General features: G+C 46.4%; 1 protein-coding gene across 2 annotated transcripts in view; it reads right to left on the reverse strand.

The window, feature by feature from the left end:
- SEC24C (SEC24 homolog C, COPII coat complex component) overlaps positions 1-27,126 on the reverse strand; it is a 1,280,009-nt gene that overhangs the window by 1,098,627 nt on the left and 154,256 nt on the right. For both annotated transcript variants that reach the window (XM_069240542.1, XM_069240541.1), the window contains exon 5: positions 20,696-21,541. In XM_069240542.1, the coding sequence (XP_069096643.1) occupies positions 20,696-21,541 (846 nt within the window). The remainder of the gene's footprint in view (positions 1-20,695; positions 21,542-27,126) is intronic.

The raw sequence follows: 27,126 nt of genomic DNA on the forward strand, positions 1-27,126 counted from the left end.
TCCCATGCTTTGTAATAATGACCTATTCTTCCCCCCACTGGTGTTGTGTGGAGGGGGTGAGTGACATCTGAGTCACTGCTTGGTTGTAGGGGTTTTTGGGCTTTGAAATTTTCCTCTATTCCTAGGGAATTGCCCTCCTCTGTATTAGCCCCGAAAGCCTCCCCTGTACTGTCCCTGGTAGCTGGACGGTGTTGCCTGCGAGGTGCTGGCTTGTGTGGCCTGACCCCGAAACCCCCCTCTAAAGGGTGTCTTGCGGAAGGTGCTGTAGGTTCCTCTGCTCTGCGGGGAGTAGAGTGCGCCCATGGCTTTAGCAGTGTCAGTGTCTTTTTTAAGTTTTTCGATTGCCGTGTCCACTTCTGGTCCGAACAGTTGTTTTTCGTTGAATGGCATATTGAGCACTGCCTGCTGTATCTCTGGTTTGAACCCAGACGTTCTTAGCCATGCGTGCCTTCTAATGGTCACAGATGTATTAATTGTTCTTGCAGCTGTGTCTGCTGCGTCCATAGAAGAACGTATCTGGTTATTTGATATGTTCTGCCCTTCCTCAACCACCTGCTTTGCCCTCTTTTGTAGTTCCTTGGGAAGATGCTCGATGAGGTGTTGCATCTCATCCCAATGGGCTCTGTCATAGCGCGCAAGTAGTGCTTGAGAGTTAGCGATGCGCCACTTGTTTGCAGCTTGTACTGCGACTCTTTTCCCAGCTGCATCGAACTTGCGGCTCTCTTTATCTGGGGGTGGTGCATCCCCAGATGTGTGGGAGTTGGCTCTTTTCCGAGCTGCTCCTACTACGACGGAATCTGGTGGCAGCTGTGTGGTGATGAAAACAGGGTCTGTAGGAGGTGCCTTATACTTCTTTTCCACCCTTGGCGTTATTGCCCTACTTTTGACCGGCTCCTTGAATATTTCCTTTGCGTGCCGAAGCATACCTGGCAGCATAGGCAGGCTTTGGTAGGAGCTGTGGGTGGAGGAGAGGGTGTTGAATAAAAAGTCATCCTCGACTTGTTCTGAGTGGAGGTTTACGTTGTGGAATTGTGCTGCTCTAGCCACCACTTGAGAGTATGCTGAGCTGTCTTCTGGTGGTGAGGGCTTTGTTGGATATGCCTCCGGACTGTTGTCCGACACTGGGGCGTCATATAAGTCCCAAGCGTCTTGATCCTGGTCACCTTGGCTCATGGTGGTGTGAGCCGGGGAATGTGACGGAGTTTGCGCTGGTGAGACGTTAATTACAGGTGGAGGAGAGGGTGGCGGAGTCACCTTTTTCACCATTTTTGTTTGTGGCGCCTGGTCTGTTTGAAACTCCAGTCTCCTTTTTCTCCTAATAGGGGGAAGGGTGCTTATTCTTCCCGTTCCCTGATGTTTGAAAATACGTTTTTGCGTATGGTCCACTTCGGTGGATTGCAGCACTTCCTCAAACCTATGCTTTCGCATCTGAGAGGACAGTGATTGTTCCTCTGTATAAGAGCCTGGACCTGGGTCGGTTACGGGTTGTTTCGGCACCGAAACCCTGCCTGTATCTCTTTTCGGCTCCGAGGTGGCTTTTTTCTTTTTTGGCGTCGAAACCTCTCGGCGTCCATCTTCGTCGGTGCCGCTGTCTCGGCGTCGAGCCGCTTCTACACCGCTATCTCGGTGTCGTTGCTTTTCTCCAGCACTTTCTCGATCCCGAGAAGGCTGCGTGCCTGTGTCTCGACCGGAGTCGGACGATCTCGGCACTGTTTTGGCCTTTTTCGGTGCCGATGGTCGGTCACCGAATTTAAGGGTGGAGCCATGGCCTGGTGGCAGTGGCGTCCCCTGGGCCTTGTCACTTTTCTTTTGTGTTGTTTTCGACGTCTTACCGTTCTTTGATCGTCGAATTCCTCTGAGTCCGATTCGTGGATCGAAAAGGTTTCTTCTTCCTCTTGTTCCTCGAACTCTCGGTGCGCTGTCGGCGTGGACGCCATCTGAAGTCTCCTGGCTTGACGGTCACGGAGTGTCTTTCGGGACCGGAACGCACGACAGGTCTCGCAAGTCTCTTCACTGTGCTCCGGCGACAGGCACAGGTTACAGACCAAATGTTGGTCTGCATGCGGGTATTTGTTGTGGCATTTGGGACAAAAACGGAACGGGGTCCGTTCCATCGACGTTGTTCGACACGCGGTCGGGCCGACCAGGCCCCGACGGGGGATCGAAAACTACCCCAAAGGGCACCGGAGCGTGTCGATCTTCGATGCGGTGTTGACTCTAACTACGCCGATCCCGAACGCAACAATACCGACGAAAATCTTCCGATATTAACTAACTTTCCGTTCCGAAACTCGGAGCGACAGGAACACGTCCGAACCCGATGGCGGAAAGAAAACAATCGAAGATGGAGTCGACGCCCATGCGCAATGGAGACAGAAGGAGGAGTCACTCGGTCCCGTGACTCGAAAGACTTCTTCGAAGAAAAACAACTTGTAACACTCCGACCCAACACCAGATGGCGAGCTATGCAGAACATGTGTATCTACAGCGACAGATGCCATCGAACATAAGAATTTCGAACTCAGCTTCTGCCCTGACTACATCCCTGGTGTGCAGGTGGCGCGCCTTTTAACTGGTCAAGCGCATTAAGCCAGACTAGTACAAGGTTCTCGGTGTTGAATGTCGCCAGGTTAAAGGTGCAACATGATGGGAAAACACTGTTCTTTACTGACCCGAAGCAGGCAGCCAAATTTGCTAAATCGGTGCCTAAACGCCTGGCCTCTTCAAGTCCTGAGGGCCCTGGGTCAGAGCATGCTGCTCTGAGTGACAATGATTGACTGAAGCGTCAGGATTGGTAGCTGGGGAGACTACATCGGGACTGCTGGGGCTCCACATGACTTGCTCCTTTTCATTGTTTAAGGCTGCTTCACTGCACTGTATTGCTGGTTGGCCCTTTAGCCCTGTGCCCCCATTCCTGATTGGATGGTGGGTTGGAGGGCCTGGCTTTTGCCTGTGGGATGAGTCCTGGTTCTAGCATTTGTATTGTAAAAGGGTTTTTGATAGTTTTTTTTTGTTTTTGTGGGGGGTGGGATGGTACTTTGCTCTGGCCCGTTTGGGGGGGTCTGTGTGGGTGGGGGGACTCTGGGTTGTGTGTTGTGTTTCTCTACTTTTTTCTTTCTTCTCTCCTTCGTTTGTTGTTGGTGGGCAGGCTGGGGAACAGTGGATGCGTGACTCTGGTTGGGAGATTGTGATGGCCCCTAGTAAGCTGACAGCTGTTCGCTGTCTCACTTGGAACGTGTGCTGGCTGAATGACGGACACAAGGCCCATCTCATGTCTGCTTATGTTAGGCAGCATGACAGATATATGCATGCTTCAGGAGACCCATTTGGTTGCATTTACGCTGGCCAGGCTAAGGGCTGGCTGGGTCGGGGAGGTGCACTGCTCGGTCTTCTCGCGCTATGCCCGTGGGGTGGCGATTGTGCTGCGTAAAGGGTTGTAGTGGCGTACTCATAAAGCAGTAGTTGATCGTAACGGCCGCTATGTTGTGCTAAGTGGTACGTTGCTGGACCACGAGTGCAGGCTTGTTTCTGTATATGGCCCTAACACGGACGATCCGGTGTTTTTTCGTGAGCTGTGGTGCATGGTGGAGTCGATGGGAAATGGTATGGTGATTTGGGGCGGCGACTAATGTGATTTTAGATCCCGTGGCGGATCGAGAGAGTTTGGCACGGGTGCAGCATGTTGCACCCGCCAAGGCCCTGCAGTCGGTGAAGGTCGATGGCACCTTGGTAGATCTGTGGCGGGTGAAGAATTGTGCTGCTAGAGAGGGCACTTGTGTCAATTATGTGCACAATAGCTGGTCTCGCATTGACTGCTGGTTGGGTACAAGGGACATGGAGCTTTGGACTCGTTCGGTGGCTCACCTACCTCGCACTCCGTCAGATCATTCGCCGGTTCAGCTGGTGTTGGAGGTGCCCTGTGGAATGGAGCGTGCTTTTTTGTGCCAGCTGCCGCACGGGGCGCTCCGGGACAGGGTATTTCGGGAGGAGATTTGCGTGGCTGTACTTAATTTTTTTGCTGCTAATTGTGGATCGGTGAGCTCCGCTGGTACCCTATGGGAGGCATTTAAGGTGGTCATTCGCGGGGTGTGCCTCTCGAAGCAGCATGGTGTGTTGAAGGCGCTGCGTCGTGAGCTGATGGATTTGGAGGGGCGGATAGCGGATCTGGAGCGGCGGTTGGTGGCGGATTGGTCTGGTGCGGTTCTTGCAGAGCTGAGGAGTGCAGTTTCTTTATATGAGAAGGCCTCTCTCCGGGAGATCTGTTTTTTAGGGCGGTATGCTAAGGCGCAGCGATACGCGGAGGGGGAGAGGGCCGGTCGTACGCTGGCGAACATGCTGCACAGACCATGAGCCAGCAATTACGTTACCAAGATTGACGGTCATGGGGGTGACCGTGACGCAGGATGTCATGCACGCTTTCACCCAATACTTTGTGAATTTGTATGCGGCGCTGTCGGGGTTGAATGCAGCTGCATCTCAGGCGTACTTCTGAGATCGCTCTCCTCTGGTTTGAGGATGCCGACCAAGCTTATTTTGACTCTCATTTAGACTGCACGCCGCGTTTGGCATTTCGTCGGTCCTCCGTTGGCTTTCTCCCTGCTCAATTGATTCTTTGTCCTACGTGGCCACTCTTGCTTAACTCCCAACATTGGTCCTGCTAACAGGCATAAAGGAAATAACAGAACAGGCTCAGCTGCTCCGGTGTCCGCAGGTGAAGTCGAACCGACCTGCCTCCCGCCTCCCCACGCTCACAGCTCAGCCGCAAGATCTCCCCTCGGGAGGCGCTGTCCAAGCTGTTTCCTCCGGCTCCCGGGATTCCCGTTTCAGCTTCTACCGATGGGTTGTCCTAGAACCGCCTCCTGTGACTGGGAAGAGAGGAGGCCAGCAGCCCTGGCGCTGTCACCAGCATCCGTGGCCTGAGGCGGTACCAGAGCCCATTAGACGCCTAGCACCAGGACCTTCCAGGCAGCAACCAGCTCAGCTATCACCAGTGCATTCTGGTACACGTAGTCCGGCGGTTCACTGCACCCATCACGGACTCAGACCAACGACGACACCGAAGGGAGACAAATAAGAAGCCGGATTTCAGAAGATGGGGGAGCGTGGCCGGCAAGATGGCAGATTGGCAGCACTAGACGAGTGCTCGGCCTGATAGTGCCTGGTGGGACTCCAAGTCCCAGGCACCCCTGTGATTTCCCTACACCTGGGGACACTTGCGGGCGCTACATAGCGCACCGCCGCTGCGTGGGACGCGCACGGGCCAAGGGCGGGCCCGTCCTTCGCCCGTCAGCGACAGACTGAGGCCGGGCCGGGCCATCCCTCTTTAATTATTTTTTTTTTGTTTGTTTGGGGGCCCTGTTTTTGGCTCGGATACCGCGCAGTCAACAATGGGGAAGCGGAAGGCAGATTATGTCCCTGCGCCATATTCTGGTGCCAAAAAACACAAGAAGCGAGCTAGCAGGAAAGCAGACGACCCTCCTAAGCCCATTAGGAATCAATTTCAAGCTATTCACTCCTTGTTTGAGTAAGTAGAGGCAATATTGAGGAGCTCATCTATCACCGCTCCCCCCATTCCTGCCACTTCGACACTTAGGAACTTTCCGGATCTATTTAATAAAAAACTGCGGACACCTAATTTGTCTGTGGAAGCGGACCTCAATTCGTCTCCCATATCTAAGGCTGTAATTCTTTCACCACCAATGAGGCATACTTCGAATGCTGAAGTTGTAGAATGTACCCAATCCAGTGACACTGCATTTAGGCTCCAAGTCTGTAGTTTCTAGCGATATCCCCTGTTCAAACAGATTTCAACCACTATCTACTTCTAGTGAGAGCCCAGGTTGCTCTCCACCTTTAATTCCAGCGGAGCCTGGTACAGAAGAATTGGACTGGCAGATCCAACGTAAGAGGTCACTTGAACTGGAAACTGTTTACCTGAAGCTGGATAATTTAAAATCCTTGGTAATGGTTATTTTGGGTGAAATTTCTGGACTATCTGATCAGAAGGTAATTTGTAATTGTAAATTGCCCAGTACGAATGCCCACATCCCTGAGCCGACCGGAGGGTCCAACGCGCTAGCAACATTAGACACTGGGGATAACTTAACCTCTTACCCCAAATGCCTAAAGTTGGGGGCGAAGTCCACGAACATGGCAACGAATAAAAAGGGGAGTTGTCTATCTCTACCCGTCAACAACCCCACTGATACCGGCCGTATGCTTAATCCTGCCTTAAAAAATAATGACCAGCGTCTTCCCTGCACAAATCCCTTGCCCAAGGAAGCCAAGGACGGGAAGGGTGTACAGGCGCCCGTAAGTCCACCCAGAGTCTTACGTCAAGGTCAATCTAATTTAATTCAGGTGACTGATCCAAAGGGGAGATATGATCAGAGTAGAAAGGATGCATACATCTACATGACAGGGGTCCCTAGGTTGTCTGCTGGTCAGAGAGAGTCTCATGAATCTCTCACTAATAAAGTTATTCATTGGATTCGCATACAGAGGAAATGTCTGTCATCCGTTCTGATATTCGGGAGGTACGTAGACATGTTCAACCAGACTCAGACTTTGATTACATTTCAATTCTTTTTTTCGATACCTCCATGGTCGATAATCTTATGGCTTTCAATTCACGGACTAGTTTTCTGAAATCTGGCAGAGACATTGGAATTGGCCTCTGCATGTATTCTTCGGGGGGGGGGGGGGGAGAGACACGAAGGATTGATAGACCATCTAATGTCCTTGTGGGAGGGGTCCAGGGTCTACTCAATAGTAATCGACCAGCTTTGACCAAGATCCGTTCCCCCGGTTATCTGATCTAGACTGACTAAATGATGTTTCTCCCTCAGTGTTCCCCATTACAGTTGCTACGGCTCACAGAAGCAAACGACAAAGGGCTCTGAATTCCATCGTACCCTGAGAGCTAGGTCCACATTTGTGCTCTCTGAACTTAACATTATGTCTTGGAATGTGGCTGGATTAAAGAAAAAGATGGGAGATCCCGGATGGGTCAACCTTTTTGTCGAAGCTCAACCTGCCTCTGGAGGCTTTGGTAGACCTATGGGTGGGCTTATGATTTTAGTGAATAAGAAATTGCAATACGACCATTCTGCACTATCCCTTAACTCGCCAAATCTATTGGGTGTCAGACTTACATTTCAGCCTGGTTTTATAGTGACATTGGTCAATGTGTACGCGAGGTCCGTTCCCCCCAGCATGGAATCGAGGGTACTTGCTCAGCTAGCTGAGCATATGGAACTTTTGCATCCATCCAACCATCTGGTGATAGTGGGCGATATAAACTGTTCCTTCGTATTCAAGAACCTTATAGGCAATTTGACAACTAAAGAAGATGAATCTTGGGTATCCCCCAAGCGAAGGACGATCCTCTTAGCATCAGTTCTTGTGTTGCCACGCAGATGGCCTCCCTTTGCCTACGTTTTGGACTCGGGGAATGCAATGGTCGGACTAGATCTGATTCAAATTGTGCCCCCACTTTCAAGCGTGGGTGTTCTTCCACCATTATTGACTATTCTTTTGTCGACATCAGGCTCTGGTCAAACACTCTGGATATGAAGGTGGAACCCCGCCATGATAGCGACCACCAACCCCTATGTCTTATTCTATCCAATAAAGCTTTTGGGAAAACACAACATCTAGAGACCACTGATGTTCCGATCCCTTGCCCGAACTCTAGGCAGACTCGTGTCAGTTGGCCAAAAGTTACATCTAATCCATTCTTGATCAAACAAATGTATTCTTCCTTTCTACAGCTGTTCTCTGGTTTTGACAAGCAAGAGGTCGATAGTATTCCAATCTTGAAAATCCATGTCGAATTGACAACCATTCTTCAGAATTGTTTTTTTATAAAGAAACCACTGTTAGGCATACTCTTGATACCATCCGATCTAGAGAATGGTTTAATAAAGATTGCGACCTTGCAAGGCTCAATCTCAAATTGGCCCTCCAAAAGCACTCTCAGGAGGAGATCAGGGCCGCTAGATTTAGTTACACCAAGGCCCTGGATCTAGCGAAGAAAAATTGAGAATTTGAGATCTGTCAGAAGTTGCTGGAGGCAGTCGAAAATCGAGACGAGGGCTCTTTTTGGAGGTTGTTGACCAACAGGCATAGAGAGGGTAATGTCACTCCAAATCTTCATATCCAGCCCGAAAGATGGGTGGCTCACTTCTCCGAGATCTATGCTTCATCCATGCAGCAGGACCATGAGAACCACAGGGGCGTTGAACGCAGACCTCTCACTGAAGGTCCTACGGAGGACATTGTTTTCACAATTGCTGAAACCACAGCAGCTATTAGTTCTCTGAAATCCACTAAGGCTGCTGGTCCTGATAAGATACCGGGGGACCTGTTTAAGTCAGATCCCGTTATTTGGGCGTGGTATATTAATACATTATCGAATGCCATCGCAGCAGGCGGCCTTATTCCGGATTCGTGGCTCGGGACGAAATTATCCCTATCTATAAAAAAAGGAGATGTGGGACTGCCCGTAAATTACCGCCCAATTAGTCTCATTGATAATCTCCAAAAGATTTTCTCTAAGCAAGTCCTAGACAGGCTTATGGACTGGATCCAAGCCAATCAGGTCCAATCTCCCCTCCAGGCTGGTTTCCGCTCACGAATTAGCACTATGGACCAGGTTTTTAGATTCTTCCTGCTACTCTGGAAATACGTTACTTTGGCCAAACAAAACTTGTATGTTGCTTTTGTTGACCTAAAGTCCGCTTTCGATCTCGTTCCAAGACAGAAATTGTGGGAAGTCCTAAAAAAAAAATTGGTGTCCTGAGGAATTTGGTGCACCTAATTCAAAGATTGCACAAGAACACCTATGCTGGAGTAAGATGGGGTAGTCAGGGGGAACTTACCGATCGTATTAATATCAGGGTGTGTCCTGGCACCCACTCTTTTTTCCTTGTTCACTACTGAGGTGGTGCAAGCTGTAACTGATTGTCAAAATTATGCCCCTTCATTGAACAATTCAAAAGTTCCAATTCTTTTATTTGCTGATGACTCCCTCTTGATCTCTAAAACACCTATGGGCCTTCAGGTCCTCCTGGATAGGTTCAGTGTGTTCTGTGCAGACCATGGATTGGAACTTAATTCTAGTAAAACAAAACTTATGATCTTTGGTCTTGGTTGCACAAAACGTTGTAACATCTTATATAACGAGTTTCCTCTGAGCAAGGTACGCTCTATTGATGATCTAGGAGTGAGAATCAGCAATGATATGAACTGGCAGGCCCAGGTAGGAAAAAGCCTAGAGCTCTCAGCACACAGGTCAGGGGTAGCGTTTTAAAAAGTCTAATACTGTGAAAGTTGTTCCCCCAGCTATTAAAATTTATCTAGCAAAGGCTCAGAGCGCCGCGGTTTATGGCGCTGAGGTTTGAGGCTGCTTCAAAAGTAGCAAGTTATCTGTGGGGGGAAATAACTTTGTAAGATCGCTCTTGGCATGTATTCGTAGTACACCCTTGGTTCCAGTGTTTTTGGACTTAGGGTTCCCCCACATTTCTGATGTAATAGCTCTAAGGCCCTTAACTTTTTGGGTTCGTATCTGGACCACCCCTGAATTAGTCGTATATAAGGAGTCCTTGCAAGACTTATTGGATAGACCAAACGTACTTTCTATCCCTTGGTTCAAGTACATTTCGGAATGGTTCCATACTTTGGGACTCAGTGATTTTTGGAGCCAGCCAAATAATTTAAGGAGGGTTCACAAGGATCATTTAAAATCAGTTTACTGGTCCCATGTTAGGGAAAAATATCTGTTATGTACTTCACATAGTAGGTTGAAGTCTCAATTTCTCGATTACAAGTGGTTTCCCCACTTTGAACCCTTCTTAGATTTGATTACCGATCAACTAAGCAAAAGTTTGTATGTCCGGTTCAGGTATGGATGTCTCCCCCTGAAGTCTTTTACCAGTTCATGGTGCTCCACCCCGCTAACTGATCAATGCCCAAGTTGTAACGGCTCTGTGGAAACTGTAGTGCAATGTTTATTTGTCCTGCCTATGGCCTTGTCTGGCGGAAATGGCTCTGTCCCGCTTGCAGGAATATGGGGTTGAGAACGTGCAAAGATGCCCTAAGGTTGATGTTGAGAGATTGCTCCTCCTTCCTAACTTGTGCGGTCAGCAAGTTCCTTGCGTCCGCATGGCATATACGTACACATTTCTTAAAAAAATCACAGTGATTTGTTATTAATTGAACCCTGATTTTAAATGTATTTAATTCAATTACTGTTTATACGATAGCCTTAACTCAATGAATTTTTTATAAAATTATTGATGAAGGAATTAAAGGCAGCTAATAAAAGGAAACCTTGACGTTTCCCCCTCATATATAGGATGGGAGACATATGTGAAGATTTATATCAACATTTTGTTTGTATACTCGCAGATCTCTCATTTTATCCTCATTATTTACTTTTAAACTTTGTTATTATATATTTATTATGTATAAGACCATGGTTTTACTGTTGTAAGTTATTGCTTTGATGGTTTAATTAGACCGAATAAAGCTTGTGTGACTTGACTCCCCTTTCTCGGTAGAGGAAGTTGCTGCGGCGATTCGCAGTTTGCCGAGTGACAAGTCGCCGGGGTTGGGCGGCTTGACCCCTGCGTTCTATTAAGAGTTCTCTGATATTCTTGCAACTTATCTCTTGGAGATGTATGCAGAGTCGATGGAAGCCAGGATCCTTCCTGCCTCACTTCGTGAGGCCTTAATTGTCACGATACTCAAACCTGGTAAGGACCCATATAGTTGTGACTCGTACCGCCCGCTTTCTATAATCAATATAGATAACAAAATCGTGGCCAAAATGATTGCAGCACGGTTACAGCCGTTGCTTCAGAGACTGGTGCTTCCGATCAGTCTGGGTTTGTGCTGGGCAGGTCCACATCCCACAATTTGCGCACGTTTTTTGCGGTGGCTGGCTCCATGGGGGTCGGGGAGGATGCGGCTGCGGTGTTCCTGGATGCAACAAAGGCCAGAATGGGACTGAGTGCTCGCTTTGCGAACCTGATCCAATGGCTGTACACGTCTCCAACGGCCCGCCTATGCCTTAACGGGTCCATTTCCGATTCTTTTCCGGTCGCCAGGGGGACCCGCCAGGGTTGCCCTTTGTCTCCGTTGCTCTTCGCTGTGGCGATGGAGCCGCTTGCGGCATAGCTGCGACAGCATCATAATGGGAAGGGCCTGCCGTTCAGGCAGCAGTCCATTTTAATATTCATGTATGCTGACGATATATCGCTGTATGTCCGCGAACCGCGCAGCAATCTCGTCGTTCTGTTAGACGAAATAGTGCACTTCGGTTCCTTTTCTGGGATTCAGATTAATTGGTCCAAGTTTGTGGTGCTGCCCTTGTCGGCTGGGGTGGCGAGGTTCCCCTCCCGGTTCCCAACTGAGTGGGCAGATGGCCCGGTTCGTTATTTGGGAGTATGGCTTAGCTGCAGTGTGGATACTTTATGGCAGGCTAATTAAGGTAAGGCACTTGCGTGGTTAGAGGGGAGGGTGGAGGCATGGCGTTCGGTGCCGATCTCGCTGATTGGGCGCATTGTCATTGCGAAAATTGTGATTCTGCCTAAATTTCTGTATCTGTTTGTTAACCTCCCTATCCACTTATGGCAAGCTTTTTGCCGCGTCTCCGTTCTGCTCTGATAAGACTGGTTTGGGCTGGCGGGCAGCCTCGTACTGCTTGGGAGAAGCTGACGCTCCCATTTGAACTTGGTGGTCTTGCTGCCCTGGATTTAGAGCTATATTACTATTGCGCTCAGGTGCATTTATATTACTGGCTGCATCTTGTTCGATACCCACCCTGCGCCTGAGTCAGATTCCGTGTGGCCGGATGACTTGGTCCGCGTTCTGGGGCATCCTTCCAGGTTTCGGGTGCGGGGCGTCGACACAGTGATGTGCACCGCTCGGGCTTGGACGGTGCTGTTGAGCTGCTCTGGGGTGAGCTTCCCTTTTGCTCCTTCATTGCCAGTTCTTGCAGTGGCGGATTTGGAGAGGTTTCGAGATGTGCGACTACGAGATATTCTCCAGGAAACTAGCTTAGCTGCCCTGGGGGACTGGTTTGTGAATGGCCAATTGATTTTCCCTGGAGAGGCGCTAGATGACGGTTGCGCAACAGCGTTGCAGCAGCTATATGTGCTGTGTGTTTGCACAATGTTACGTGCTCGATTCTCTGGTCTTACGGAACCTCCAATGGAGTGTCGGGCTTTGGAGGTGCTGTGCTGCGCCCAGTTGCCACGTAAACTTATTACTAAATTGTATGCAGGAGTGGCGGAGTGACCGGTGTGAGTCTGCTAGAGTGCGCTGGGTGGCAGATGTGGGTGAGCCTATATCTGAGCAGGAGTGGCGAAGATGCTGTGAGCATATGAAAGTCTTATCCCCCAATTATAGACTACGCCTGATCCACTTAAAATTCTTGCATCGGCTCTATTACACCCCTAGTGGTCTCTACTCGATGGACCTGCGTGCGGATGCATGCTGTGAGCGGTGCCATGCTACCGATTCTGGTTTTCTACATTTTGCGTGGGAGTGCGCTGAGGTACATGCTTTCTGGGTGGAGGTTGTGAGAATGAATGAGGAGATGATTGGCTCGGGGCTGCCCTTCTCCCCGAGAGTATCGCTACTTGGTTGTGTGGATGAGGTGAAGAGGACCCACAGGCAGTTAGTGGGCCTGCTCCTGTTGTTGGCCAAGTGCAGGGTTGCAATGTGTTTGGGGCAGGGTGTGCCCCCGCGTAGATCTGACTGGCTGCACAACGCCTCCTTTTGTCAAGAACAGCTGCTGATTTTTTGGGAGTTGACCCCGGAGGGTTCCCGTCCTCGGTATATTTGGGCAACGCTGGGCTCCTTTTTGGGTGCTCTATAATTTGGGTGTGTGCATACTACATGATAGTCTTTGAGCTTAGCCGTTTTGTGTGCCTTCACTCTCCTCTCCCGATGTGGTACGAGTGTAAATCTGTTTGCTGCCAGTGCCCTCCGTTCTTCTCTGCCTGCCTTTTTTTCCCCCCTTTTATTCTCGGTTAAGTCTTTAGTTCCTGGCCCGATGAGTAAGCTGTGAACTGCCTCAAGATTGGACTGACGCTGACATATTATTGGCAGAGGATGGGGACTTATTGCCATAGAATGTCTCGGACATGTTTGCACTCTTACATAATAGGTGGTGGCCCCTGGGACTAGATGGGGCTTGGATTCCTTATCCTTCTGTGTTGTACTCTGTGGGCTGTTTTTTTTGTTTTTTTTTTACTGTATTGTTGTCGTTTACCCTTCCTTATTCATAATAAAATTTATAAAAAAATAAAAATAAAAAAATAAATTAAAAAGAAGCCAGATATGTAATCATACACTCAGATGACATTGTCTGGACTTTAGTTAGGCAGACTGCTCGCTTTTGGGAACTTCAATGCAGTGCCATATGTAGGGATGTGAGGGATTATAGCTGTAACTCCTAGGATAATACTGGGTCCATTATACCAATTCTAGATAAAAACGGGTCAAACATCCTGGAAGTGGCTGGCTCAAAAAACGTGGATATGGATGTACCAACTATGATCAAGAGTGAAATACTTTAGAATTACACCCCTCTCTATGTGCTATATGTAGGCACTGATGCCACAACACAGATATGCTGTGTGAACTAATACTGATGTATAAAATAGACAGCCATATTGTACTAATTTTAAAAACAAAGTAACTGATAACCTGCCTTATGGAAGACTGCTCCAGGCTGTAAAAGGTCATGATCTACAGAGAATGCATGGTTATCAGGGCAACTTAAAAAAAGACATCTACTGCCAGTAAATTGGAAATGGCGAAGAGACCAAAACTGTTAGTTAACAGACATAACAGCACACAATACTACACCAAACGTCCAAATCTGCAAGGTCAGATTTAACAGTTGGGTATGTAGACGTTTGAATGCAATTTGCTACATTCTGAACAAACTATAAACAGGGGAGATAAAGTTGAAAGGTTTCTAAGTACTTGTGTACTGCAAAAAAATAATTATATTGGGAAGGTAAGGAAATTAAAGTACTATAGTCCAAACTTCACAATTTTCACAAGTGCTTGTTGACTACAACAGCCCCGGATAATGGCCACCAACAGGAACACTAAGATCAGACAGCCATACCTCCAGTGTAAAGAAATGGCTCCCTGTTGCAGTTACCCCCCACTTTTTGCCTGATACTGATGCTGACTTGACTGAGAAGTGTGCTGGGGCCCTGCTAACCAGGCCCCAGCACCAGTGTTCTTTCACCTAAAATGTACCATTGTTTCCACAATTGGCACAACCCTGGCACCCAGGTAAGTCCCTTGTAACTGGTATCCCTGGTACAAAGGGCCCTGATGCCAGGGAAGGTCTCTAAGGGCTGCAGCATATCTTATGCCACCCTAGGGACCTCTCACTCAGCACAGACACACTGCTTACCAGCTTGTGTGTGCTGGTGGGGAGAAAATGACCAAGTCGACATGGCACTCCCCTCAGGGTGCCATGCCAACCTCACACTGCCTATGGCATAGGTAAGTCACCCCTGTAACAGGCCTTACAGCCCTAAGGCAGGGTGCACTATACCACAAGTTAGGGCATAGTTGCATGAGCACTATGCCCCTACAGTGTCTAAGCAAAACCTTAGACATTGTAAGTGCAGGGTAGCCATAAGAGTATATGGTCTGGGAGTCTGTCATACACGAACTCCACAGCACCATAATGGCTACACTGAATACTGGGAAGTTTGGTATCAAACTTCAGAATAATAAACCCACACTGATGCCAGTGTTGGATTTATTAAAAAATGCACACGGAGTGCATCTTAGAGAATCCCCCTGTATTTTACCCAATTGTTCAGTGCAGGACTGACTGGTCTGTGCCAGCCTGCTGCTGAGAGACGAGTTTCTGACCCCATGTGGTGAGGGCCTTTGTGCTCTCTGGGGACAGAAACAAAAGCCTGCTCTGGGTGGAGATGCTTCACACCTCCCCCCTGCAGGAACTGTAACACCTAGCATTGAGCCTCAAAGGCTAAGGCTTCGTGTTACAATGCCCCAGGGCACTCCAGCTAGTGAAGATGCCCGCCACCTGAACACAGCCCCCACTTTTGGCGGCAAGTCCAGGGGAGATAATGAGAAAAACAAGGAGGAGTCACTGGCCAGTCAGGACACCCCTAAGTTGTCCTGAGCTGAGGTGACTCTGACTTTTAGAAATTCTCCATCTTGCAGATAGAGGATTCCCCCAATAGGATTAGGGATGTGCCCCCTCCCCTCAGGGAGGAGGCACAAAGAGGGTGTAGCCACCCTCAAGGACAGTAGCCATTGGCTACTGCCCTCCCAGACCTAAACACCCCCCTAAATCGAGTATTTAGGGGCTCCCAGAACCCAGCAAGATAGATTCCTGCAACCTGAGAAGAAGAGGACTGCTAAGCTGAAAAACCCTGCAGAGAAGACGGAGACACCAACTGCTTTGGCCCCAGCTCTACCGGCCTGTCTCCCCACTTCTAAAGACACTGCTCCAGCGACGCTCTCCCCAGGGACCAGCGACCTCTGAAGCCTCAGAGGACTGCCCTGCATCTAGAAGGACCAAGAACTCCCGAGGTCAGCGGCCCTGTTCACCAAAGACTGCGACTTTGCAACAAAGAAGCAACTTTGAAACAACTTGCGTTTCCCGCCGAAAGCGTGAGACTTGACACTCTGCACCCGACGCCCCCGGCTCGACTTGTGGAGAACAAACACTTCAGGGAGGACTCCCCAGTGACTGCGAGACCGTGAGTAGCCAGAGTTGCCCCCCCTGAGCCCCCACAGCGACGCCTGCAGAGGGAATCCCGAGGCTCCCCCTGACCGCGACTGCCTGCTTCTAAGAACCCGACGCCTGGTAGGGACACTGCACCCGCAGCCCCCAGGACCTGAAGGATCTGAACTCCAGTGCAGGAGTGACCCCCAGGAGGCCCTCTCCCTTGCCCAGGTGGTGGCTACCCTGAGGAGCCCCGCGCATCGCTGGAGACCCCTTGGTCTCCCATTGAAACCTATTGAAAACCCGACGCGTGTTTGCACACTGCACCCGGCCACCCTCGTGCTGCTGAGGGTGTACTTTCTGTGTGGACTTGTGTCCCCCCCCGGTGCCCTACGAAACCCCCCTGTTCTGCCCTCCGAAGACGCGGGTACTTACCTGCTGGCAGACTGGAACCGGGGCACCCCCTTCTCCATTGAAGCCTATGCGTTTTGGGCACCACTTTGACCTCTGCACCTGACCGGCCATGAGCTGCTGGTGTGGTAACTTTGGGGTTGCTCTGAACCCCCAACGGTGGGCTACCTTGGACCCAAACTTGAACCTTGTAGGTGGTTTACTTACCTGCAAAAACTAACAAACACTTACCTCCTCAGGAACTGTTGAAAATTGCACTGTCTAGTTTTAAAATAGCTATATGTCATTTGTGTGAAAACTGTATATGCTTTTTTGCTAATTCAAAGTTCCTAAAGTTCCTAAGTGAAGTACCTTTCATTTAAAGTATTGTTTGTAAATCTTGAACCTGTGGTTCTTAAAATAAATTAAGAAAATATATTTTTCTATACAAAAACCTATTGGCCTGGAATTGTCTGAGTGTGTGTTCCTCATTTATTGCTTGTGTATGTACAACAAATGCTTAACACTACTCCTTTGATAAGCCTACTGCTCGACCACACTACCACAAAATAGAGCATTAGAATTATCTCTTTTTGCCACTATTTTACCTCTAAGGGGAACCCTTGGACTCTGTGCATACTATTCCTTACTTTGAAATAGTGCATACAGAGCCAACTTCCTACATCCAGTGTCAAACTTAAACGGAGGTACAAACTGGCATGTAAGTGAGGAGAGCTATAAAAACCACACTAACTACTAAGGGCACTTCCATTCTACAGTGGCCTTTCAAAGATTCTACCGAGTCCTTCTTCATAAGATTGACTCCCTATCGGAAACAGGTCTGCTTGCGACAATGGCAAACTCAACCTTAATCTTCCCTGACAACCTGGAAAATATCCTGGGTAATACCTTTCCAACAGACCAATTCCCTTACCTAACTGTGGAGTGAAATTAAACATTATAAACTTTGTGAATGAGATACTCCCAATTTAGTCACAAGAACCAAGCAGGTTTAGCTGCAATTGCTGCATAGGTGACAATAGAAAGATATTAAAAGTAACCGATATAGCAGGCAAATAGGTCTCCCCATTACAAATCAATCTCTAAATGCCAAGAAGGAGTTTGACCTTATTCACTGGCACTTTATACAATCGGTACTGCAAACATAAGGATTTGGCTGATACTTTGTCAGGTTCCTCAAGAACATCTACTGGTGTGCATTTGCACTGCATTTGCAACATAATATTGTAGGAAAGTGCCCTTTTTTAGTATGGTCACCCGCCCACTTTTTGCCTGATATTGATGCTGACTTGACAGAGTGTGCTGAGATCTTGCTTACCAGGCCCCAGCACCAGTGTTCATTCCCTAAATATGTACCCATTGCTTCCATAATTGGCACACCCCAGGCACACAGTCAAGTCCCTTGTAAAAGGTCCCCAAGGTACAAAGGGCCATGTGGCCAGGTAAGGTCCCAAGGGCTGCAGCATGTATTATGCCACTTTGGGTGGACCCCTAACCAAGCACATGCCATTACAGCTTCTGCATGCTGGTGGGGAGAAAAAGGAAGTCGACATGGCACCCCTCTCAGCGTGCCATGCCCACCAACCACTGCCTGTGGCATAGGTAAGTCACCCCTCTTAGGAGGCCTTACAGCCCAAGGGCAGGGTGTACTATACCACAGGTGAGGGCATAGTTGCATTAGCAACATGCCTCTACAGTGTTTAAGTCAATTCATAGACACTAAGTGCAGTGTGGCCATATTCAGTACATGGGCTGGGAGTTTGTCATCAAGAACTCAACAGCTCCATGATGGCTTCACTGAAGGCTGGGAATTCTGGTATCCAACTTCTCAGCATAATGAACCCACACTGATGCCAGTGTTGGATTTATTGTACAATGCACCCAGAGGGAATCTAAGAGATGCCCCTGTATTTTAACCAACAGTTTAGTGTAAGGCTGACCAGTCTGTGCCAGTCTGTCACAAAAAGATAAGTTTCTGACCCCATGGGGTTAGAGTCTCTGCGCACTCTGGAGGCAGAAACAAAGCCTGCTCTGGGAGGAGGTGCTTCACACCTCACCCCGCAGAAACTGGAACACTTGGCGGTGAGTCTCACAGGCCCAGGCCTCCTGTTACAGTGCCCCAAGGCACTCCAGCTAGTGGAGATGTCCGCCCCCTAGACAAAGCCCCGGTTTTGGCAGCAAGTCCAGCGGGAATATTAGGTAAAGCAGGGAGGGGTGACCACTCCAGCTACGACCACCCCTCTGAGGTGTCCAGTGCTGAAGTGACACCCTCCCAGCAGAATCCTCCATACTGGTTTAGAGGACTGGGACCAATAGGGCTAGGATTGTGCCCCCTCCCCAAAGAGAGTGGGCACAGGAAGGGTGTGGCCACCCTCAGGGACAGTAGCCATTGGTTACTGCCATCTGACCCCTGTAACGCCCGCTAAATCTTGGATTTAAGGGCTCCCCTGAACCTAGCTCACCAGATTCCTGGCGACCTCAAGAAGAAAGGAAGAAAGAAGGACTGCTATGCTGACCTCAGCAGAGAAGACTCCAGACACCTAGTGACTTGGCCCAGCCCTACAGGCCTGTCTCGAGATTCAGAAGCCCTGCTACAAAAAGGTGACGCATCCTGGATGACCAGCGACCTCTACAATCCTCCAGAGAACTGCCTGCTCTTCAGAGGGACAAGAATTCCTAAGGGCAGCAGCCCAGTCCAAGAGAAATTCCAAGAACGACTCCATAACCATCCCAGATCTGCGAGTCCTGCCAACTCTGCACCTTTGCGCCCACGATCCATGTCCAGTTGGCCCACCAGTCCAGGCAATTCAGACCTTGAGAACACACTGTGTTGGCATCTCCTGGCCAACATGACAACATCTGCAGCCTGATTCTCAAGGACTCCCCTGACTGCAAAAGAACTGGACGAAGATACATGATGCCCAAGAGTACCCCTGCACCCGCAGCCCAAATGCACTGTGTCAACTTTTGAAACAGAAAATTTCCAGTTACCTGTAAACTGCTTTATCTGCTAAAACAAAACAAAGTAAATTTAATACATATGCTTGATACCTACAGCTGTACTTACCTGCAACAAGTTCTTCCTGTTCTAGTAATAAAGTAAAATATATTTTTGCTTTATAAAAACAACTGGCCAGGAGTTAGTCATGGAGTGTGTGCCTCATTTATTGACTGAACAACAAATGCTTTGCACTACCCTCTGATAAGCCTAACTGCTCGACCACACTACTACAAAAGAGAGCATTAGTATTATCTACTTCAGCCTCTGGGGAACCCCTGGACTCTGTGCACACTATAACTCACTAAATCTCATTTTGATATAGTATTTGCAGAGCTAGCTTCCTTTAGAGCTCCACTGAAGAGGCAGTAGAGAAATATCCCAAAGAGACTTGGTTAATGCAGTTAAAACTAACTTTTTTCAATTTCAGTATGTGGCACAATCTCTCCTAATGCTAATCCTACATGTGATGAAATCTGATCCCAAGAAAAATATTTGACAAAGTCTCCACCTGACAGCTGCATCATAATTAAATAATATTATTCCAACTAAGGTTTAGTTGTTGACTGTAAAGGAGACAAAGCACATACTGAATTTAATACTGTAATGAAAACTGATTAAAACTAAATGGAATTTGAAACGGGGTATAGTAAGAAACTGGGCAGTGTCACAATGCTCTGTACAGGACGTGTAATGCGGCGACAATGTCACAAACCGATTATATGGAACAACAGACACTGGGACTAGGTGCATTAGTGGCTTCAGTGGTAAGGCCAGACGTGTCAATTTCTTGGGCAGGTTCATGTGTTTCAGATCTTGTGGGGCTTTGCCACTGCTCAGTTTTCTTTAGTTTTATTCAAAGAAAATGCAGTCCTTGATTAGACAGTTACTTCAAATTCCACTACAGTGGACTTTGCTTTGGTGGCATAAGCAAGAGATGTCTATGCAACAGTTCTAATGCTATAGTAATGTGAAACGAAAGATTATCCTCCCAGTAGTAATGGCTTTAGCTGCTTTATGCTCTTTAGTGTGACTATTATGCTACAAATGGATGCCCAGAAACTCTAAAGGGCTTAGTATTTTTCAGGTAAACTTTTAGAGTTGCAGAGGTATTTACAATACTTCTGAACACTGGACATTCTGTGGAATTCAGGGAATCCTTAAGTCATTTTAAGCTACTCATTACCTTTTTCAATAGGCCGCAGTACAGTCTGCTGCTCAACTACTCCTGTTATCATAGGATCAGAAGTTTGTCTGAATACTCAATGGCACTACAGTGTAATGCAAGTCATTTGATTTGATGTAAAATGAAAATATCAGCAAGAACCAATCTGTGATGGTCATCAATTTAAAACATCACCCATTGAAAATAGGAGTTTTGCTTACTAAATTTAAAGAACTGCTTTTCTTAAACTCAAAACAATTTTAAATACATACCACATGTGACAGTTGTAGCTATGCTTTCAAAACTGCAACACTGTACTAGCTTCCTTCAGAATTAAAAGAAGTAGTCACTTGTGACTTAAGCTTTAAAACAAAGAACTCACCATTCTGTTGAAGTGGGAATCCAGGATGCCCTGGCTGCATTTGAGCAGAGTGAGGTCTTTGAAGGCTTGGCTGTATAAGACAAGGGTGTGGTTCTTGAAATCCTGGCTGCATGTGAGGAGAATGAGAGTCTTGAAGCCCTGGCTGTATTAATGAGTGTGATAGTTGAAGTTCTTGCTGCACTGGAAGGTGTGGTCGTTGAAGACCCTGTTGCATTGGAGGAGGATGTAAACCTTGATGACCTGGCTGTATTGGAGGGTGTGATGCCTGAAGACCTGGCTGTACTGTGGGTTGTGAGACTTGAAGGCTTGGTTCATTCTGATGAAGTTGGGACCCTGGGAGGCCTTGTTGAATCGGAAAAGAACGTGATTCTTGAAGGGCTGGCTGAATTGTAGACTGTATTTCTTGATGATCTCGATGCACCTCAGAAAAGTGTGAACCTAGACTGTCCGACTGATGAAGACTATCAGGTGGAATCACAGGCAAACCCAGTAGTGCTGGCGGAGGGGAAACATGGTTCGAAACCACTTGTGCCTGTCCAGATAATGAAGGTCCTTGCATGGATGTATTTTGAGGTGCACCGGGTGCAGGCGGTAAATTGGAAGGTGGAAATCTTGTGGAAGATGAATGTGTAACATATTCAGAGACCTGTGGAGTTGTTTGAATTTGGGGGGCTGGCAGATTGCTAAACGTAAGTTGCGTAGGTAGAGGCCCACGCATGCCCACCATAGGCATTCCATGTGAGATGCTAACTGAAGAAGGACCGTGGTTGGATGGGTGTGATTGGTATGGACCAGCATCTGTTACAGAAAAACTTCCTGTGGTTGATTGATGGCGGGCGGGGAAACCTGCAGTAAAAACAAAAAGTGCATATTCAGCAGGCACTCAACTCAATTTGAATTTCAAATCAAAGTAATTTGTCCAATTACTCTTTTCATGGCAGACTATTTAAGATAAAGAGAAACTCCACTGAAGGGTAATCATATAAAACTTTGTTTTATTAGATAGACTAAAAAAATTGTATAAGTTTCAACCTGTGCTCTCTTTTTAGAGCAGCCACTTAAGGAATAGTGCCCAGTGCCTTTTTTTGGGGGGTTGGGGGGGGGACATCTTAGGTACTTCACGCTTTCGTACCTCTTCCCCTCCCCCCCCGCACAGAACGTATCCACACTGAAGCTGCGTCTTGATTTCAAACATCCTGGCATTTTCGTGATTTAAGGATTCACCTGAAGGGCAATACGAAAATAGACAAAATAAAAGGTAATTCTTCAGTGTTTCGGGAAAATGGGAAAAAGTGCTGTGGAACAAAGAATTGGGTTTATTTCTCTAAAAGTGGCATCAACTAAAGTTTTGCAGTGCGAGAATAAACATTATCCCAGCTTTCAGGAACAAGCAAATTTGTACCAAAAAATTTTTACCACAGTTTTTGCATTTTTCCTCACAGGGAGTCCATTTTCCATCCTTATAATGGTTACAACCTTCTTGCAGCTTGTGATAGAAACAGATGTGTAACCCCTGGGTGAACCCAGAACGATATACATTCATGAAATTTAGACAAAATTCTGAATTTAGCAAGAGGTCATTTAAATAGATTCCTCAAGGTTTCCTCAAGAAAGCTAATCATTGAAATAAAAAAGAACAAAAAATGAAAATGAGTAAGAAAAAAATATCCATGAGTGACACTTCCATCTTTAATTTTGGCACGATGTACGATTTACAAAAGCAAATAACTATTACATCCAATAGACATTCCGGTCATGGGGATATATATGGTTTGTTGGTTCGCAAAAACATGTGATACCCTGGGCAAACAGCTGAGCTGCAGCTTATGATTTTCCATTGTGTCCTAACCATATAGTAACTGATAGTGTAAAATATAATCAGAGCCACTGGAAATGTACAATAGAGGAGGACCACATTACTGTATGTGGCAGGGTTCACTAATTTATGACACTTTAAAAGGTAAATTATACAGCATAATTCAACATTTTGTGATGGTAAAAATTGTTTTGTCATTTTACACTTGTTTACACTATCTGGGAAAGGTTTTATCCCATTAAACCAAATTTGATATGCAAATACAGCCATAAGAAAGAGAAAGGTTACAGTCAACCTATGTGAAGTACCTTCCACTGCGCTGCAACCAGTGTCACCATAGTTATAGTAACTTTTGATTCATTTGAGTGCAAATGTGCGCCAGGTGAACTTCATGGGATTAAATAACAGAGACAGTTTGCAAATCAAGGTTCATGGACACAAATTTGAAAATGCAATATCCAAAGAAAGTAATTACTGGACCATAATACTAGGTAATGGTTAGGTGATCGGTTATCTTTCCTGTGAGATGGGTGTATATCCTGACAAGCAAATCTTAATCAAACTGAAAAAAAAAAAAAAACGATCACAGAAATTGACTAGTTATACGTTACTGAAGTAACCATAACTCGTGCCCCCATACACAGTGACATCATCAGTTATGTAATTTCAAAGGTTAGTAATCTTACCAATGTCAGAATTTCATTAGTGATATACTGTGTGAGGTCTTAAGCAGCGCATGACAAAAGCTAAAGTTAGTTACTTCAGTTAACTATAGTTGGAGAATTTTTTTTTTTTTTGCATTCAAAGCGTTAAGTTTTAACTGACATCACCCAACTATAACACCACTAATCTTTGGGTTTTTTTTGCCGAATTTGAGTTTTTTTTTTTTTTTTATTTTTTTTTTTTAACGTAAAGTAACAATATGATGTCATTTTAAGTAAGGCAGCCCGACTAGTTTTGTCAAACGGTCACAACACCAAAAAATGAAAAGCTAGCCTACTGGTATTAGCAAAGTGTCAGTACATCAAACTATATAAAGCAGGCCTACTTGCTTTGTCAAAGAGTCACCATGATAATTTAGCAATAACTATATTTGAAAATAATCCTACATAAACGCAGCAACAATGGTCACAAAAATATTAAAATAAAGCATTTCTATTCCAAACAATTATGAATGGGTTTGTCTTTTTCAAGCTCTTCAGATCGCAAAACGCAGCCAAATAGCCAATCAGAAAGGTTCCCTACACTCCAGCTGAAGATTATGCAGCTCCAGCGAAATAACTGTAAGCTTTCCTGGGTCATGCATTCAATGACCCAGGAGAATTTCCTTTTTATTTATTTATTAAATAAATTCTTCATGTGCTGCTTTGCTACTTCCAGCACCCCATAACACTTTTGAAAATTGTAGGTGGTGCAGAGCATTATGTGGCATTCCCGGGACGGAGCAGTGAATATCAATTAGCAGCCTTTCCACTTTAATAGTTAAGCAGAAAGGTTGCAACTTTATTTTTTTTTAAATGTTATTATATTTTGTTTTTTACTTGGGTGGCCTGTTCCCAAAACGGCAGAATGAGATGCTCAATACCCAGAAACCATTTTTTTTAAATGGTTAATTTTTTTAAAAAGAGGATGCCTGGTGCAACCACAGGGCACTAACAACATCTATAAGCATTGAGGGCTGCAAGAAGGAGGTGGGGGAAATGGGGCCATGGCCCATGATGGCTACCCTGCCAGCACCCATCCTCTGTGTCGGCAGGAACAAAACTATTGCTCTCTGTGCACCTGGCAGGAGCAGCATTTGATTCTTCTCCCACTGGGCTCCTATAGTCCCTGCCCACAAGAGCATGGTCAGGGAATTAGATTTGTATTTACTGGCACACTCCCTCAGGGCTCAAGACTGATTTGCAATGGCTGGGTCCAAACTGGGGTGGCGTGGAGGGTAAAAAAACGATGGATTAAATTTATGGATGTTTGCATTATTCAGCATACCGTCATCATCTATTCTTTTTGCTTTTGTCGCCCTAAGTAGGAAGGGTATGCGCCGACATGGGTTCCGTGCTCACTGCGTCACTGGATTCAAGCTAGCCTGGCCGATGAGCGATGACAACAAGCATCCTGGGACCGGTTTCAGGGTTACGGTCCAGGGAGGGCCTGGTTTGTCAGTTTGAGCTGGACTGTTCCAATGGGGAACAGGGTCAATACTGATTTGCATATGGCTAAATCCAAACTGTGGTGCCATGGTGGTCAAATAAAAAACAAAACTATGGATTTAACCCAGATCTTTGTGATTCAGGGTTAATGTTTGCATTGTTTAGCATTTACTCCATCATCTGTGCTTTTTGGTTTTGACTTCCCTAGGCAATGCACACCTCAGGGGTAGCGGTGTCTCATTTAAAAGGGCAGGCCCTCCTTTTTCATTCATTTTTTGTGCCGTGGTACCACAAAATAATTTCTCCAGGGATATAGGATATCCCAACACTGTCTCCAATATCCCATTTCAATTTTTTTATTTTTATTTTTACCCAGGACACAGGGTCTCTGACTCTGCAGCTTCTGTTCAATAGTTTTTGCTGTATCGCAGTTCAATTATCCAACCAAAAAACTGCATGGGGAAAACATTACGTTAAAAACAAAACCTAGGAAATTCATTGAAAAAGCCAAAGTTTAAACTAGTGTTACATTTAGGTGAAAATGTCAGCTGAGTTAACATTTTAAACTTAGGGGGAAAAAAAGCGAATTCACCAGTTACAGTACACTGAGCTAACTAACTTGAGCATCGCCATGCACTGCTTTTGAGGTTTACATACTACATAACCCTTGATAAAGTCAAACAAGATCTTGCCTGCCAATTTTTGTGCAGGGGTTTAAAAAAAAATAAAAAAAAGTTATGTGGGATGTAGAAAAAAAAAAAAAAAGGAAAATGTAACTTACCCAGTAAGCATGTGTATGTGGCATGCAGTACCATAGATTTACATGCTCTGCATACTTGCGGCATCTATTGTTGGGTCCAGAAAGTTTCAAGTTGTTTTTCTTCAAAAAGTATTTTGAGTCACGAGGTGTAGGTACCTCTCTTCCTGGTAATGAGCATGGGCTTCGACTCCATTATTGGACTGTTTTCTTGCAGGCGGGTGAGAATGGAGTGTAGTGTAAGAGTAAAGACAGATGTCCATGCAAATGTATATGCCTATAATGGTAAAGAAACTGCATACTCACAGGTGTCTGGGGAGGAGGGTGGGGCATGTGAATCTACAGCACTACATGTCACAAACAGATGCTTACTGGGTAGGTAACATTTTCCGTTTGGTGGCATTTGTGGCTGTAGATACACATTCTCTGCACAGAATACAAAGCAGTCCCCTCCAATAACGGTGGCTAACCTGTGGGTGTTGCAGTTGTCTGGTAAAATGTACGTAGCACTGTCTATCCTACTTAAGCTAGTTGGTGTGTGAATACATCCACAAAATAATGCTTTGTGAAAGTGTGTCGTGTGGACCATAAAGCTCCTTTAAATATGTCAGCTATGGGAATATTTCCTAAAACAAAAAGCTAGGGCTGCTCCCTTTTAATGAGTGGAGTGCACTCTAGGAGGAACAGGTAATGGTCTTTTAGCCTTAACATATTAGGTTTGGATACATTTAAGAAGCCATCTGGCTATGCCGGTTTAGAAATAGAGTTGCATTTGTGTGGGGCTGAAAAAGCAACAAAAAGTTGTTTGGTCTTTCTAAAGGTTTTAGTTCTACCAATGCAGAACATAAGCGCTTGTTTAACATCTAGTGTGTGAGGAGATGTTTAAGCAACAGAATCTGGTTGTGGGAAAATGACTGGCATTTCAATAGATTGGTTGAGGTGTAACTGAGATACCACCTTTGGTAGACATATAGGGTTGGTGCAGAGAACCATTTTATCCTTGTGTATTCTGGAAAAAAGGTTATGTAGTGTCAAAGCCTGGAGCTCACTAACAAGCCTAAGAGAAGTGATAGCAAGGGCATGAATGTAGATGCTCAAAAGATGGACCCATGAGTCTTAAGTACAATATTAAGATACTGAGAAGGCACTTGGGGAGTCCTAGGTGGAATAACTTGTTTAAGCCCTTCCATGACGGCCTTGATCACAGACATTTTATAAAATTGCATTTGCAGATGCAATTTTATGGTGGTGTATGCCAAAATCACTTTCTGCCAATGAAGATGGTAGAAGAGAATGTCCTGCACTGTGTCTTTGAAAAGGACCAACTGTTTTGATAGAAAACAACAAGCAAAACATTTCCATTTTGCTTCTGAGCAAATTCTAGTGGTGGGCCTGCATGACTCCAAGAACATCCAGGCGTTCTTGAGACAGGTTAAGGTATCCAAATTATATGACTTCAGGAGGCCTATCACAAGATTTAATTCATTGGGATTTGGGTGCCTGATTTGACCATGGTTCTGAGTGAGAAGGTCCGGGTTAAGGGGAAGCTTCTTGTGAGGAACTACTGACAGTTCTACGAGGGTGGTGAACCACAGCTGTCGGGTCCATGTGGGAGCAACTAGTATCAGTGTGAGGGATGTTTGCCTGAGCTTCCGAACCAGAAACAACAGAAGAGAGAGAGGCAGAAAAGCATAGGCAACCTGGAGTT

Source organism: Pleurodeles waltl, chromosome 6 (genome assembly GCF_031143425.1).
Source record: "Pleurodeles waltl isolate 20211129_DDA chromosome 6, aPleWal1.hap1.20221129, whole genome shotgun sequence".
Taxonomy (NCBI): Eukaryota; Metazoa; Chordata; class Amphibia; order Caudata; family Salamandridae; genus Pleurodeles; species Pleurodeles waltl.